Here is a 13,812-nt window from a genome sequence, read left to right on the forward strand (position 1 = left end):
AATTTATCTTTTTGCACATATTCTTAAATGATGAGTTGTTCTTGAGTCTAGATGAGTTGTTAATCGCACAATTTTCTAGTATTACGAGTCTCTTGGGAAAACGATACCTGGTCTTACCACGGTTTATTACTTGAACGATTTGGTGCACTTGCCAAAGAGTTTAACAATAGGAAATTTAGATAAAAACAAAACACAATAATATAATGTGAAAAATTAAAATAAAAACAAAATCATGATCATTATCTAATACTGTAAGGTCCTTAAAGTTTATGGGCTAGGAGGCCCTATTTTCTGAGGCAGCCAGGCCCAAAGGGCCAAAGGCACCATGACCTTAGGAGGGGTTCCCTCATTTTCCCAACTCTGAACTAATTTTCAGTTTCCCTTTCTCTCTCTAAAAACTCAGTTCCACTTCTCTTCTTCTTGTTCTGACTTCTCTTTACCTTTCCACCATTTTTCACTGTTTAAATTTCGATTAGGTGGTGTTCTTTCGCTCACGGAGTTGAGGGCTTCCTATCCATCCGATTAGTTTTCGATTTGAACGGGTAAGTCAACTTTTCCCCTTTTCTTGAACCTAGGGCATGCAACTTTACTGGTTGCATGCAGCTGGGTAGTATTTCCTTTCGATTTCCTGTCTGTCCTAGCTCTAAGAGCTATGTTCTATCACCAATTTGGTGATCTGTAGGTTCTGTCAAGTTCCGCTCTGTGTGGAGGGGACAGTTAGGGCACTCCAATAGGATATACTACTCGACTTCAAGGTAAGGGGAGCTGGGGTTTTTGTGCTGTTATGTGAAATTCTTGAATTTGTATGAGTTAGATTTAGTAGATATAGTGATAGAGTGCATGTAAAGTTTATGGGTTGGATTTTAATTAAGGATAATCTGAAAACTTGTGATTTTGCCTATTTGATCGTGTACTGCTGGTTGATGTTGATATGAACTGTGAATTGGATGATTAGGAACTGGTATTGATACAATGTTGTGATAATTTTGAATGCTTAGAAGAAATGAATTCTGTTAAATAATTTATTAGGAAATAACCAGGTGAATCATTGAAGTTTATAACCGATGAAGAGAACTAAGGTAGTCAAAATCTGAATTTTGTATTCCAGGCTGTTAGGATTAGGTAACTTGGGTAAGTTAATTGTGACTCATTAGGAGTGTTAAAAGTGTTAAAAATAATTTATAAGTGGTAGATTCAGAATTGAGTACCTAGGTAGATGAAATTGAGGGTTTAGAGTTTAAATCAACATTAAATCACTAGATAATAAGATTAGGAAGTATTAGAATCAGTTGTACAAGTTTATTTTGTCATATAGATCAAGTTTGGAGTGTTAGGAACTCATTAAAGTGTCTAAGATGCACCAAAACCAGAAAAATCACGTTGCTGTCAAAAACTGATAAGCATAATCGATTATCTCACTTGATAATCGATTATTTTAGTCAGAGAGTTGTATCCTCTTCAAAGCTCTTGCAAATAATCGATTATCACATATGATAATCGATTATTGTCGTCGGAAAATCATTCAGGATAGTTTTGGGTGGTTTTCGGGGTTCCAGACGTCCGTTTTGGATGTTCTTTAGGTCATTTTGGGGGGTTTTGGACCTTTCCGAAACTGTTGGTCATGGTTTCAAAGTTGTTTTCCTTGTCTAAGTATGAGTTTAAGGGGTTTTGTGTTGTTTAGTGGTTCTTCTTGGACTGTTATTGCCTATTAATGTACAGGGAATGGTTTCATGTGATTTTTGATGACTTATTAAGTTGTTTGTGGTCTTTTGAAGTATAATTAGTATTATATCTATGTTTGTATGCAATGTAAAAGTGAAAGTATGTGGTTTTTGAAAAGTATGATGGATTGACGTAATTCCATGATCTTCAAGGAGAAGATTCATGGTGGTGCAGTAGTGTTTAGAATGATCTACAGGGAAGCTCAGTCTTGGGGGTTATCGTGACGCTCCAATGGTCTTTCATTCTCAAGTAGAGAGGATTGAACCATGTGGTGAGGAGTAGCAGGAGGTCTTAGTCTTGGGGGCTTCCAGTATGCCTCAAGGCCCGGAACAGGCTAACCTCGTGAGTGTGGTAGGGTGGGGAACCCAAGTTTCATAAGCCACCACGAGTGCATGACCCGCCATAGCTCGGTAATCATTCTAAGTCCGGATGAGTCAGGTCTAGTTCATGACATGTTTCTTGGTATGAGTTAACTTGCTTGGCTTAAAGTATGTATGTGATGGATTGTTTAATGATTATAGTATGCTTGTTTGTAAAAATTAGCTCACCCTTGCTTGTTTGTGTGCTTGTTGTATGTGTTTTCTTTTGCAATGATCATCCACTTGGATGTGAGCAGATGAAGAGGAGGTATCTGTGGAACAAGCGCTGGAAGATGGTGATGCTGCAGCTTAGTATGCTTAGGATTTGGATTAGTACAACTATTCTGTCTTTAGAAAATTTCCAGTGGTCCTTTGTGTTTAAGAGACCAACTCTGATCTTATTTTGGATGACTGTAACTCATATAGTCTACCTTATGTCTGTAACTGCTTTCCAATATTATGACTGCATGACGTCTTTATCATATACGCGTGTCATATATTTTGGGGATGTCACAAATACAACAAAAAAATAAAATTATGTGAAAAATTTTACAATTCGTAAATTTGATCCTAAGTATACCCAGATTGTCTGCATTAAGAATTTAACTTAAACATAACAACACTCTACTATAAAAATATAAGAAAAATCAAAGTTTAAAATATTTTTAACCTATGACAAAAAACACTATGGACCTTAAGTCCATTATATAATCATTAATACTAATTTCATAGTTTATCTTAGATGATGTGAGAGTTTTCAAAATATATATTTTCATCAACTTTACCTTTTATATATATATATATATATATATATATATATATATATATATATATATATATATATATATATATATATATATATATATATTTTAAGTGTGGTTAAACAACAAAGTATAGAAAATGAATTATCACAAAGATAAAAGAGATTTTATTTGAAGCAAATCATGCAAGACACATGTGTTCTGTCTGTCAAACGATATAAACATTCAACATTCTCATTTCCGTTTAATAAGCAATGTTTTGCTCATATAATGAGCATATAGACTAAAACTAACTTACTTCACAAAAACACTCCTTATGCTTATTTTATATTATAGTGAATATGTGCCTCCTCGATCTTTTAAGATTATCCTTAAAAGCATATGTCAACAAGAAAGATATTTTGGGATATGAGCTAAAGTTGTTTATGCTTCATCAACTTCTTAGTGTATGTTTTTTCTACTTTGGAAAAAACTATCTACTTTGTATGGTTTTGCACTTTAACTAATTTTAAATAAAAAACACTTTAACCAATGACCAATAAATACTATGAACTATTAGGATATTGCTTTGGAGAAAAGCATTTAATGCATGCATAAAAAACATTTAGTGCATGCTTCATATTTAAGATGATGAAACAAAAAAAGAAGACTTTCACATGAGTTGAAGCTACTCAATGACCAAAAAAAAGATTTGTCTTGACTCTTTTTTTTAGTGCATATATTAAGACATCATTCAAAAATATATAAAACGGACTAAAAAGGAGTTACAATTTGCAAAGTGTTGAAATGTTGCTGGAGTTTTTTCATGTCCCAAAAAGCTTTTTAAGAACATTGTGTGTGTTCATTGACGAATTAGTTGAGTACTTAAACTTTGTGTACATTGTAAGGCGTTACCCTCTTTAGTGAGTAAACCTTTATGAAAATTTAAATGACATTTTAGACAAACTTTTATCATAGGAGTGATTATTTTCAAAAGAATAATCGAGTTTTATCTAAGAGTTTTAAATGTTAGAAAAAATACTTGATGATTAGCCAAGAGTGACTACAATCCAAAGAAATACTTGAGTTTTAGCTAATAGTAATTCAAAAAGTACTTGGTGGATTAGTATAGAATGACTAAATTTAAAAAAAATACTTGATATGTTAGCTAGAAGTGAGTGAGATCTAAAAAAATAATATATTTTGTAACCTGTAATAGTAGTCTATGTAATGAAATTTAAATAGTTCATTGAGAATTGAACATGTTTACTTTAGGTTTAATACCTATTTTGGTCTCTCGGTTTGTAGGGTATGTTCAAAGTTGTCCTTCTTTTTTTCAAGTTCACTAATATCCTATATTTTGCAAAAACGATGCACGTTAGTCGTTTTTGCTTACGGCGTTAAAAAGGCTAACGGCAGACTTGCCCTCTTGGCAAAAAGTTGATGACTTGTATAATTATTGTTTACGTGGCACGCTGAGTTGGAATGACTTGGCAAGGTGTGTAGAAATGTTATTGAATTAATTGGTTAAAAGCAAAGGGTTAGGGTTGTTGTTGATTCGTCCCTGAAGTGAGCAAAGTTATTCTTCCTCACATGGTGGTGCTTCGGGGGGAGGTGGGATAACCCCTATTTATAGGTGCTTCGCATGATGAATGACAAGGTTGTCTCGAGGTGTAGAAAACGAATATGGTGGATTGATGCTGCGATTTAGGTTTTTGCAAATTAGGGGTTTGCTGATTTGGGATTTTAGGATTTTCTTTACAGGTTGTGTGATTGAGGTTGAGGAAAAAGGAAATTGAGATTGAATGAAGGTTTTTCTCATACTTGCAGATCGCGAGGAAAAAGGAATTATCCTCCTTTTTATGATGCTGCAAGCATCCTAAGAGGCTTTTACTATTTAAGAATAAAGACATCCATTAAACAAAGAAGTCTCACATGTATCATCTAGAGTATCAACAACCAAGGAAAAATGAAGTACGAAAGCAGCCTTCAGCTAGTCATGAAAACTTTAGTAAAGCTTTTAGGTCTGTGATAGCTTCCTCAATGGCATAAACTATCATCTTCTTTATTTGTTCAACATAAACATATATCTGATAGTATATTCTGTCAAGTATCCTTAATATGTATGATAGTCATATACGTTAGGGAGCACATTGCACAATTTTTAAATAAAAGGGAGACCACATTTAACATTTTTAAACCATTGGGGGAACTAAAACGAACTTTTTTACACGAACCCAGATTGTTCATTTTAATTATAGCAGAAACTGGCAATCATCCTTTACAAGAACAACACATAAAATCCCCAAAATTGTCTCCCAACATTCCTTGTAGTTCTAACAAATTTCGTTACAACAATATCACCACAATGACAAATAGGGTTATCCCAACTCCCCTTGAAACAACACCATGTGAGAAATCCGAAAATCCTTTGCCCCATGTCTTCGAAGAAGAAGAACAACTTTGTGAAGAAGTCATTCTTAACCCTAACCCTTTGCTTTTAAATTTGGGAACAACAACTTTGCTCACTGCAGCATGAATCACTAACAACCCTAACCCTTTGCTTTTAAATTTGGGAACTACAATTTTGCTCATTACAGCACAAATCACCAACAACCCTAATCCTTTGCTTTTAAATTTGGGAACAACAACTTTGCTCACAGGACGAATCAACAATTTCTTTTAACCCTTTGTTACAAAATTTCCACATCATTTACTTTTATTCTAAAAAATTAAGTCATCAACTGACCTCACCGTGCCACGACATCAATAAATGTACAAGCCATCAACTTTTTGCCAGGGGACAGGTCTGCCGTTAGTCTTTTTAACGCCGTAAGCAAAAAGGACTAACGTGCACCGTTTTTGCGAAAAGTAGGATGTTAGTGAACTTTTGAAAAAAGGGAGGACAACTTTGAACAGACCCTACAAACCGAGGGACCAAAATAGGTATTAAACCTTTACTTTATCATATGAACTAGTATAAAAATCTGAAAGTACATTCTTCTTTTTCTTATCTTTGTTAAGATTGCATGTTATTAAACATGTACTACTTAAGAAGGAGGAATTTTCAAGCTAAGATTTTGAAGATCTTTTGTGAACTGCTTGTCAAGTTAAAAACTTTTGTCTAACTGTGATTCATCATATAATTAATAGTTACGAAAATATGCAAAAACGTTTTAACAAACAATTCAATTCTGCTTTTTTTAATTGGGCTATTGTTATAATCTTTAATAGGAATGAGAAATAAACTCATTTTCGAGGGTATTATCTGAACCCGTTCCCCGTTTGGACGAAGAATTCTAGCATTGATTAGGTACATATATGAGTAATATATGATTTTTTTCAATTGGATATGGAGATGATGACGAGTATGTGCATACTTATCCTATCCCCGTTCTCATATCTATCTTAACATTTTTTTTGTCATGTGTAAATTACTAAAGTACACATAGTTAAAGTAACAAAGTTAAGTGTGTGTGTGCGCGCACGTGTGCGTGTGTGTGGGGAGGGGGTGTGGATGTGCATGCGTGCATGTTTGTGTTTGTTTCTCTCTCTCTCTCCCTCTGTGTCTGTGTGTATTTGTGTTTGTATTTATGTCTTTGTCTTTGTGTGTGTGTCTGTGTATTTGTGTATGTGTCTGTGTGTGTCTTATTCTCTTGTTGTTTTACGACCTTTTTTTTTCTTTCACCACACACTTTTTTTTTTCTCGTCGATTACTTGACTTGTTTTATATTCATGAAATTCACTCTTGGAGACTTTTTCCCCTCTTATCATAGCCTTTGTTCGGCTATATTCAAAATGCTATAGTGAATCAAATAATTTTTATTTTGTATTTGAATATTTATGATCTTTTTAATATTTTATTATTATTATTTTTTCACATACAAATATTCTTATTTAATTGCATAAACCCTAATATAAAAACTTATATTATTTATTCTATTTGATTTTTAATTTATTAAAAAAATTCTATTTTTCTAAAGTAATTTTCATTATTTCTTATCAATTTGACTAGTTTGATATAATTTTTTTTAAATCTTCATAAACCTTTTCGGACCTTAATTATATATAGGATAATGATATTTTGACAACATTTTAACATCATCTATATGTCATTCTGTGATTGATCCAAAATTACTCAACAATCAATAATAATAATCATAAACACCAACATGGACCCATCACAAAAGGACACATAGATAATGTTAAAATGTTGTCAAAAAGATATTGTCAAAGTATCATTATCTTTATATATATGTGTTTTTTTATGTGATTTCGTTGAATGGTCTATCAAATTGTTTTTAAACACATGCATTTAATAATTTTTACCTTTTTCAATATTTTTATTTATTATTTATTTTTATCTTATAAAATACTATTTTGATATTTATTATATAATTATTTTTATTTTTAACTAATTATTTATTATAATAATATTATCACCACACTTATATAAATTATATAAATGAGAAGATATCTCTTATAAAAAAATATAAACGATAAATGTTTTAGAGTGATGCCAATTTTTGTGAAATGATGTTTAGATAGAGTTAATTATTTATTTATAGGTTAAAAAACATTAAAATATATATTTGTTTGTGCAATGACAATTATTACCATTCTTAAATAATGCTAATAAAAACTTCAAAATGTTTTCTTGTTAAAGAATATTTAGTAGACTAAATATAATAAACATTGACATATTTCTTTTTTTTATAACAATAAAAAAAATTACTATCTGAAAAATTAATTATGTTAATTTTCTTTTGAACTTATTAATGATTAAGATAATTAAATACAAGTTTGATTTTTAATAATTCACGTATATTTATTAAAGTGACTTTTTTGTTAATAATTCACATATATTGATTGAAATGAAAATTACCTTTAATATACTATTAATCTTTAAAAAGAGAGACAGTGGATTTTAAATTTAGAAAAACAAATGTCTAATTTAAGATTAATTGATATGACTATTAATTTTTTCTTTAATAAATATACGTAACAGTTATCAAACATCAAATACTAATTACCTTAATTATTATCCAAATTCAAACGAAATTAACATAGTTAACATTTTTATTAAAATTTTATTGTACTAAAAAAATCCAAATTTATTATAATTGACTATTTATACGATAGTATAAAAATTGAAAATCACGATTCATTTGCACACTTTTTATTTTCTTTTATTTTCAAGTGTTCTTTTTTAATTTTTTCACACCCTTAAAAAACTAAAAAAATATATTTTACAAATAGTAAAAAATTTATTATATTCATACTAATGAATACATACGTGTTATCCATGTATGTGTCATATTTTTTTATTGTACATAATTAATTTACTATATATATATATATATATGTTTTGTTTTTTAATTTTATTCTCCAATAAAAATTTTAAATTAAAATAAATATCTATATCATATTTTGTTTTTAGATTTATCCTTTGAAAAAAGTTTTTTAAATTTTTTATTAATTTTATCCTTTAAATAACTATTTCTTTTTTAAATTTAACAGTTTTGTTTTCGATTTTGATATTTTTTAAAACTTATTTATTTTTTTAATAAAACTACCTAAAAATAAATATAAGTTATTATATTATTTATAATTAAATTATAAAATTATTTATGTAAAATTTAATAAGTTTAATAATAATAATAACACTATTATTATTTTTTATTATAGAAAAATAACACACATACTCTATTTATATATATATATATATAACTATGATTAAATATAATATAACACATCTACATTGTCGATAATAGGGACTAATATTTGTAAAAATAACAGGCTATACTTTATAAGCTACTAATAAATGTAAGATATGAAACTTTTCAATTTTTAGTTTAGCAATTCTTTAATCTAGAGTATTTGATTACTATTATATTTCATTATCATGTACTGATACATATTAGACATTATACTGTTTTAACTTTTTATTCTTTTAACAATTCTATAAACATGCATTTTTTTAATAAAATATTTAATGCACTGAAATAAAAGATAAAGGAGATGAGGGTTGCGCCACCGTTTTTCCCTTCCCAAATCCCAATCATGGATTCTAATTAAATTATAAAAAAACTAGTATATAAACAGTGAAGAGTTAAGAAGGTGTGAGAGAAGAAAGAGGAGAGAGAGGTCAAATCGAGCGGCCAAAGGTTGGTTTCTTCATTAGTATTTTTGTGGTGGTGGTGCTGGTATTAGCCAAGCTTAAGAGGGTTTCAACACAAAAGAAAAAAGAAACGAACAAGAGAGAGAAAAGGAAAGAACAAGAAGGGAAAAATAAGAAAAACTGGTGAGATAACAATATTTGAGAGAGATAGTTACAAGCAAGCTCCAATTCCCAGAAAGAAAAATTAAAACTGCTTCACTTTCATTTCTTCCTATCTTACCCCTCTGATCTCATGCTATCTTCCCTCATGTATCCCTTTGATTTGATTCGGAAAGGTATAATTTTTTTCTCACACTTTCCTTAAATTTCAGATCTTTCACTTACCCATCTCTTTAAATTGTGTGTTTTTATCGGCAATTACCTGCTCTGGTTATGTTTGATCAATTGGATTTATTGGGATTTTTTGGGGTTATCTTTTGATAATTAAGGTGTTGAATTGCTTGAGATCCCGTAAAGGTCTTGGCTTTCATATTGGAAGGTTGTGTTATTGTTATGGTCGTGCTTTGACTTTTCTTTTTTGCCTTCAACTGGCTTTCATCTGTCGCAGTTTCTTTTTTGTTTTTTGTTCCTATGATAAGGTTTAAGAGTTTGGAAGTTTTATTTGGTTTTACTAATTGAATAATTCTTTCAATTGTTTACTTAATCTTGGCTCTGTCAATTATTTGCTTCAGAAAAAAAATTAGGGTTTTCACCAATGCATTTATGGTAAGCAATATGAGCTAAAAGTTGTGTCTGTAGTTCATAATAGTCACTCTGTTGTTCAATCGAGTTTATGTGATTTACTTTCAAGTTTCAGTTTTGTAAATGGTCAATCTATTGTTGCCTGCAGTGATAATCAACATATTTAACTGGAATTCTTTATTGAGTTGCGCATTATGCATCATGTGATATTGGATACCGTGGAGTTCACTTGTCTAGTACGTGATGCATGAAAGTTTTTCAGGATTTTTGTTGTTCCAGTGTTTTCTTATGATAGTCTGTTTGATGAACTTAGTAATAACCTAGTTGAATTATTTTTGCAGGGTTTGGTTGAAGCCGTCTGGAATATTTCTGTTACAGTTCATAAGGTCCATCTATGTTTTAGTCATTTTCAACATATTCTTGTCAATAATGAGCTTATCCAAGAAAGTATCCCAAACAGACGCTAAATTGAGCGCCCCAAACAAAGCAACCTCTTTGAATCCAAATGCAGCAGAGTTTGTTCCATACTCCCTGAGATCATCTCCATCTGGAAGCACTAGCTCAGTGGATGCAACAGCGAAGTTTACTAGTACCGCTGGATCTCTTGGTAAAGCAGTTCTAGATCGATCAGAATCATCCATTTCGAACAATTCTGATGATGAGGCTCACCAGTACTGGCGTTGTCAGCTGCCTGATGATATCACTCCTGACTTCAAGGTCATGGGAGAAGATGAATCCCAAGGTGTTAACAACCTCTCTTTAGCAGGCTTATCTATAAATAATCATAATGAATCCTCAATATTTCCTTCATCTAAGGAAAGTAGATATATGTTAAATGAGCTGCAGGAATTGTCTCAAGAACACCTTAATGGCAATAATTTTGCTGATAAATTAAGGTTTTCCAATTCAACCTACAGGGAGGAACCATCTTCACCAAGCCTTTTGAACTCTTCAGCAAAGCCTTGGGATAGGCAAATTGGGAAGACGGATTTGCATGTTAGCAATGGTCAAGAGGCACTTGTTTATGATGACAACTCTGGAAATAGATTCTTAAATGATGGTTTTGCTGGGAATTCTCTTTTGAATGATACTGATTTGAACCCTTTGGAGTTTTTAGCTTCTCTTTTTCCTGGGTTTGCTTCAGAAAGCCTTGCTGAAGTTTTCTTTGCCAATGGATGTGATTTACATCTGACCATTGAGATGCTCACTCAGTTAGAGGTTGGTTCTTCATGTAATACCTGATTTATGGTTAGATTATGGCTCATTGTAAAGCCTCTTTTCATGTTACTGTTGGTAAAAATGCACACACATGTGTTATAACTGGATCCTAGCATGTGTGATGCAATTCTTGGTCAGAAAGGCACATCTTGCTACGTGATTTGGTACAATACTATATTAAATGTGAAGAGTTGGAAGCTAAAGGTATGGGGAAATATGTGTACCTTGTTTTGACAGGGAAGAACTAGCGTTCCATGAAGTTGTGAGGCAACTCTAAGGCAATCCATCTCCCTGTTTCTGATCACTGTTTCCCTAAATCTTATGGCTTATGCTTCATGTAAATAAGTGACAATTGAAATTTAATTTCCAAGTTTTTGGATATAAATATATATATATATATATATATATATATATATATATATATATATATATATATATATATATATATTGTTGGTATATGATATAGTAATACAACTATCTCTTGGTATTTTTTATTTTGTGGATGTTATTGTCATCTCTCATGAGTTCATTTCTCTGACATTCGTAGTCAAGGACTTTTACGTTGATTAGATTTGCTAAACCTCCTCTCCGATTTTGTAGATTCAAGTTGATGGAAGTAGCCTCAATCAGAATTTGAGTCCAAAGACTGTGTCAGCTCCCAATCTGAGTGCAATGGAATTTCCAGCTCTTACTTCATCAAATGGCCAGAGTACTGCAAAATATGCTGCAGATAGTGTTCAAAGTGGCAATCCTTACTTATCATCTGATAAAGACATGCTAATGTTCAAATTTAGCTCTTCTACTCCATCTAGAGGAGCTGTTGACTTTGCTTCAGCTGTCAGGAAATTGGCTTCTCAGGATTCTGGTATATGGAAGTATGATAAAAATGGTTCTGGTGATGCTTCCACGGGCTCTAGTAGAAGTTTAAATGTTCTCGCTAGTGCCTACAATGGTGGACAAGGGAGAGCCAACTTTAGTGATAGATTACAGAACAGCGGTTCTGCTCGGGCAGCTCCAGTTTGGCTTGAAACTGGTGACGCAGTTGGTAAATATTTATGTTTATATGCTTCAACTGTGTGACGAATTCTTTCTATTCCATGTTTCCTTTAACAATTTTGAATGGCAGCAAATATGTATTCTGAACTGCGGGAGGAGGCTCGTGATCATGCACGCTTGCGTAATGCTTATTTTGAGCAGGTGGGTTTTTGTTTCATGGGGTGATGGAGGAATTAATGAGAATATGAATGAGAGTACAATGTAATGATTTGGCTACTACCTACGTACTTCTCTGGCTTGTATACGTATGCTTTATCATACTTCTACTCTTCCATATTCTTTTAGTATTTAGTCCATAATTTATGTTATTTCCTTTGTTTTCTACTATAGTTTTGGACAATCAAATTGAACATGAAGATAACTTTTAGGATGGCACCAAATTGAGTATGCACCAACAATAAAGTAAAGGAACATTTGCTTTGTGACTGGCAAAATCCTTCCAGAGCATTAAATTTTTAGTTTGCTTTCATTCAGCATTAAGTTTTTTCTTATTTTTTATTGCAATGCAATTTGTCCAGTTAAGAATTTTGTAAGTCAAGTTTCAACAATTGCAATCTATCCCACTAGCTCGGGAAGAGGTGCAACATGAATCCACCCTCCTTAATTTTTGTATATTGAGTTTAATTCTTCAAAATATAAAAAAACAGGCACGACAAGCCTACCTTGTTGGCAACAAAGCCCTTGCAAAGGAGCTAAGTGTTAAAGGGCAACTTCACAACATGCATATGAAAGCTGCACATGGAAAAGCTCAAGAATCTATTTACCGTCAGAGGTTCGTTTTCCAATTCTATCATTCTTTCTATCCATGCAGCATTGGCTTAACAAACAGAATCTGTGGTTGGAACTATGGCCATTGAAAAGAATGATGTTCTCATTGGTTATGAGAAGTATGAAACAATTTGAGTGGTTTAACATACACAAGTGATCGACAGTTTTCCAATCCAATTGCTTGCAGTGAAAAAAATGTTACTAGTGAGGTTCAAATGAGAGTACTACTATTTCTATGAAAAAATCTACTTTCCAAACTGCTGCAGCCTTTCCTTCTCAATCATTCACCAATAGAGGCTGTCAAACAGTTGAATGCTCCTAAAGAAGAGAGAAAAAAGAAGCCTAGGTGCTGCATTCTGGTGAATCATTGTGATTTGTATATTGATTTTTCAGGAACCCTGTTGGTCCAGAGATGCAAGGTAATGGGAGGGGGCACCAGAGAATGATAGACCTGCATGGTCTGCATGTAAGTGAGGCTATTCACGTGCTGAAACATGAACTGAGTGTGCTTAGAAGCACGGCCAGAGCCGCCGAGCAGCGTCTACAGGTTTACATCTGTGTTGGCACCGGCCACCACACCCGGGGCTCGCGCACTCCGGCTAGACTTCCGATAGCTGTACAGCGATATCTACTTGAAGAAGAAGGCCTTGATTTCACCGAACCACAGCCAGGTCTGATTCGGGTGGTGATATACTGAACAAGGGAGGTATACAAGTTTCTGACACAGTAAAAATCCATCATGAACACATAGACATTGTTGTAGTCATTCTTGTATCTGTATATGGGAGGAAGTAAGCCAAAGAAAGGAAAAACAAAAAGGGTTGAAAAAAGGGAGAAAAAGGTTAGAGAAGTAAAGAGATGGGTTGTAGAAGAATTGTAGCATTGAAGGTTTGTGTGAGGCATCTCATCACATTAGTCAGTCAGCAGCAGCAGGGACTATTTCAGCATTACCTTTTGTTAATTTTGTACCCTAATTTTCATTTCTTTGTTAAATTTCTTTTTCATTCAGATATAACGGATAGAACTCAATTACATGATAGAATCACTCTGTCAATTAGATTCAATGACAATTTATTTACAGCTCAAA

General features: G+C 32.4%; 1 protein-coding gene across 3 annotated transcripts; it reads left to right on the forward strand.

Annotated features, from left to right (window-relative positions):
* Positions 1-8,899: 8,899 nt before the first annotated feature.
* LOC108338218 (polyadenylate-binding protein-interacting protein 7) lies at positions 8,900-13,812 on the forward strand. 3 transcript variants are annotated; one of them, XM_052879910.1, is made up of 7 exons: positions 8,916-9,277; positions 10,025-10,425; positions 10,530-10,901; positions 11,502-11,946; positions 12,028-12,098; positions 12,605-12,729; positions 13,119-13,812. In XM_052879910.1, exons 2-7 carry the CDS (start codon positions 10,339-10,341, stop codon positions 13,420-13,422), a joined length of 1,404 nt encoding a protein of 467 aa, XP_052735870.1. In that variant the 5' UTR covers positions 8,916-9,277; positions 10,025-10,338; the 3' UTR covers positions 13,423-13,812. The 3 variants fall into 3 exon arrangements, with proteins under 3 accessions (XP_052735871.1, XP_017430464.1, XP_052735870.1); XM_017574975.2 differs by having other exon boundaries at positions 8,915-9,277; positions 10,025-10,901; XM_052879911.1 differs by lacking the exons at positions 12,605-12,729; positions 13,119-13,812 and adding an exon at positions 12,288-12,492 and having other exon boundaries at positions 8,900-9,277; positions 10,025-10,901.

This window comes from Vigna angularis, chromosome 7 (assembly GCF_016808095.1).
Source record: "Vigna angularis cultivar LongXiaoDou No.4 chromosome 7, ASM1680809v1, whole genome shotgun sequence".
Lineage (NCBI taxonomy): Eukaryota > Viridiplantae > Streptophyta > Magnoliopsida > Fabales > Fabaceae > Vigna > Vigna angularis.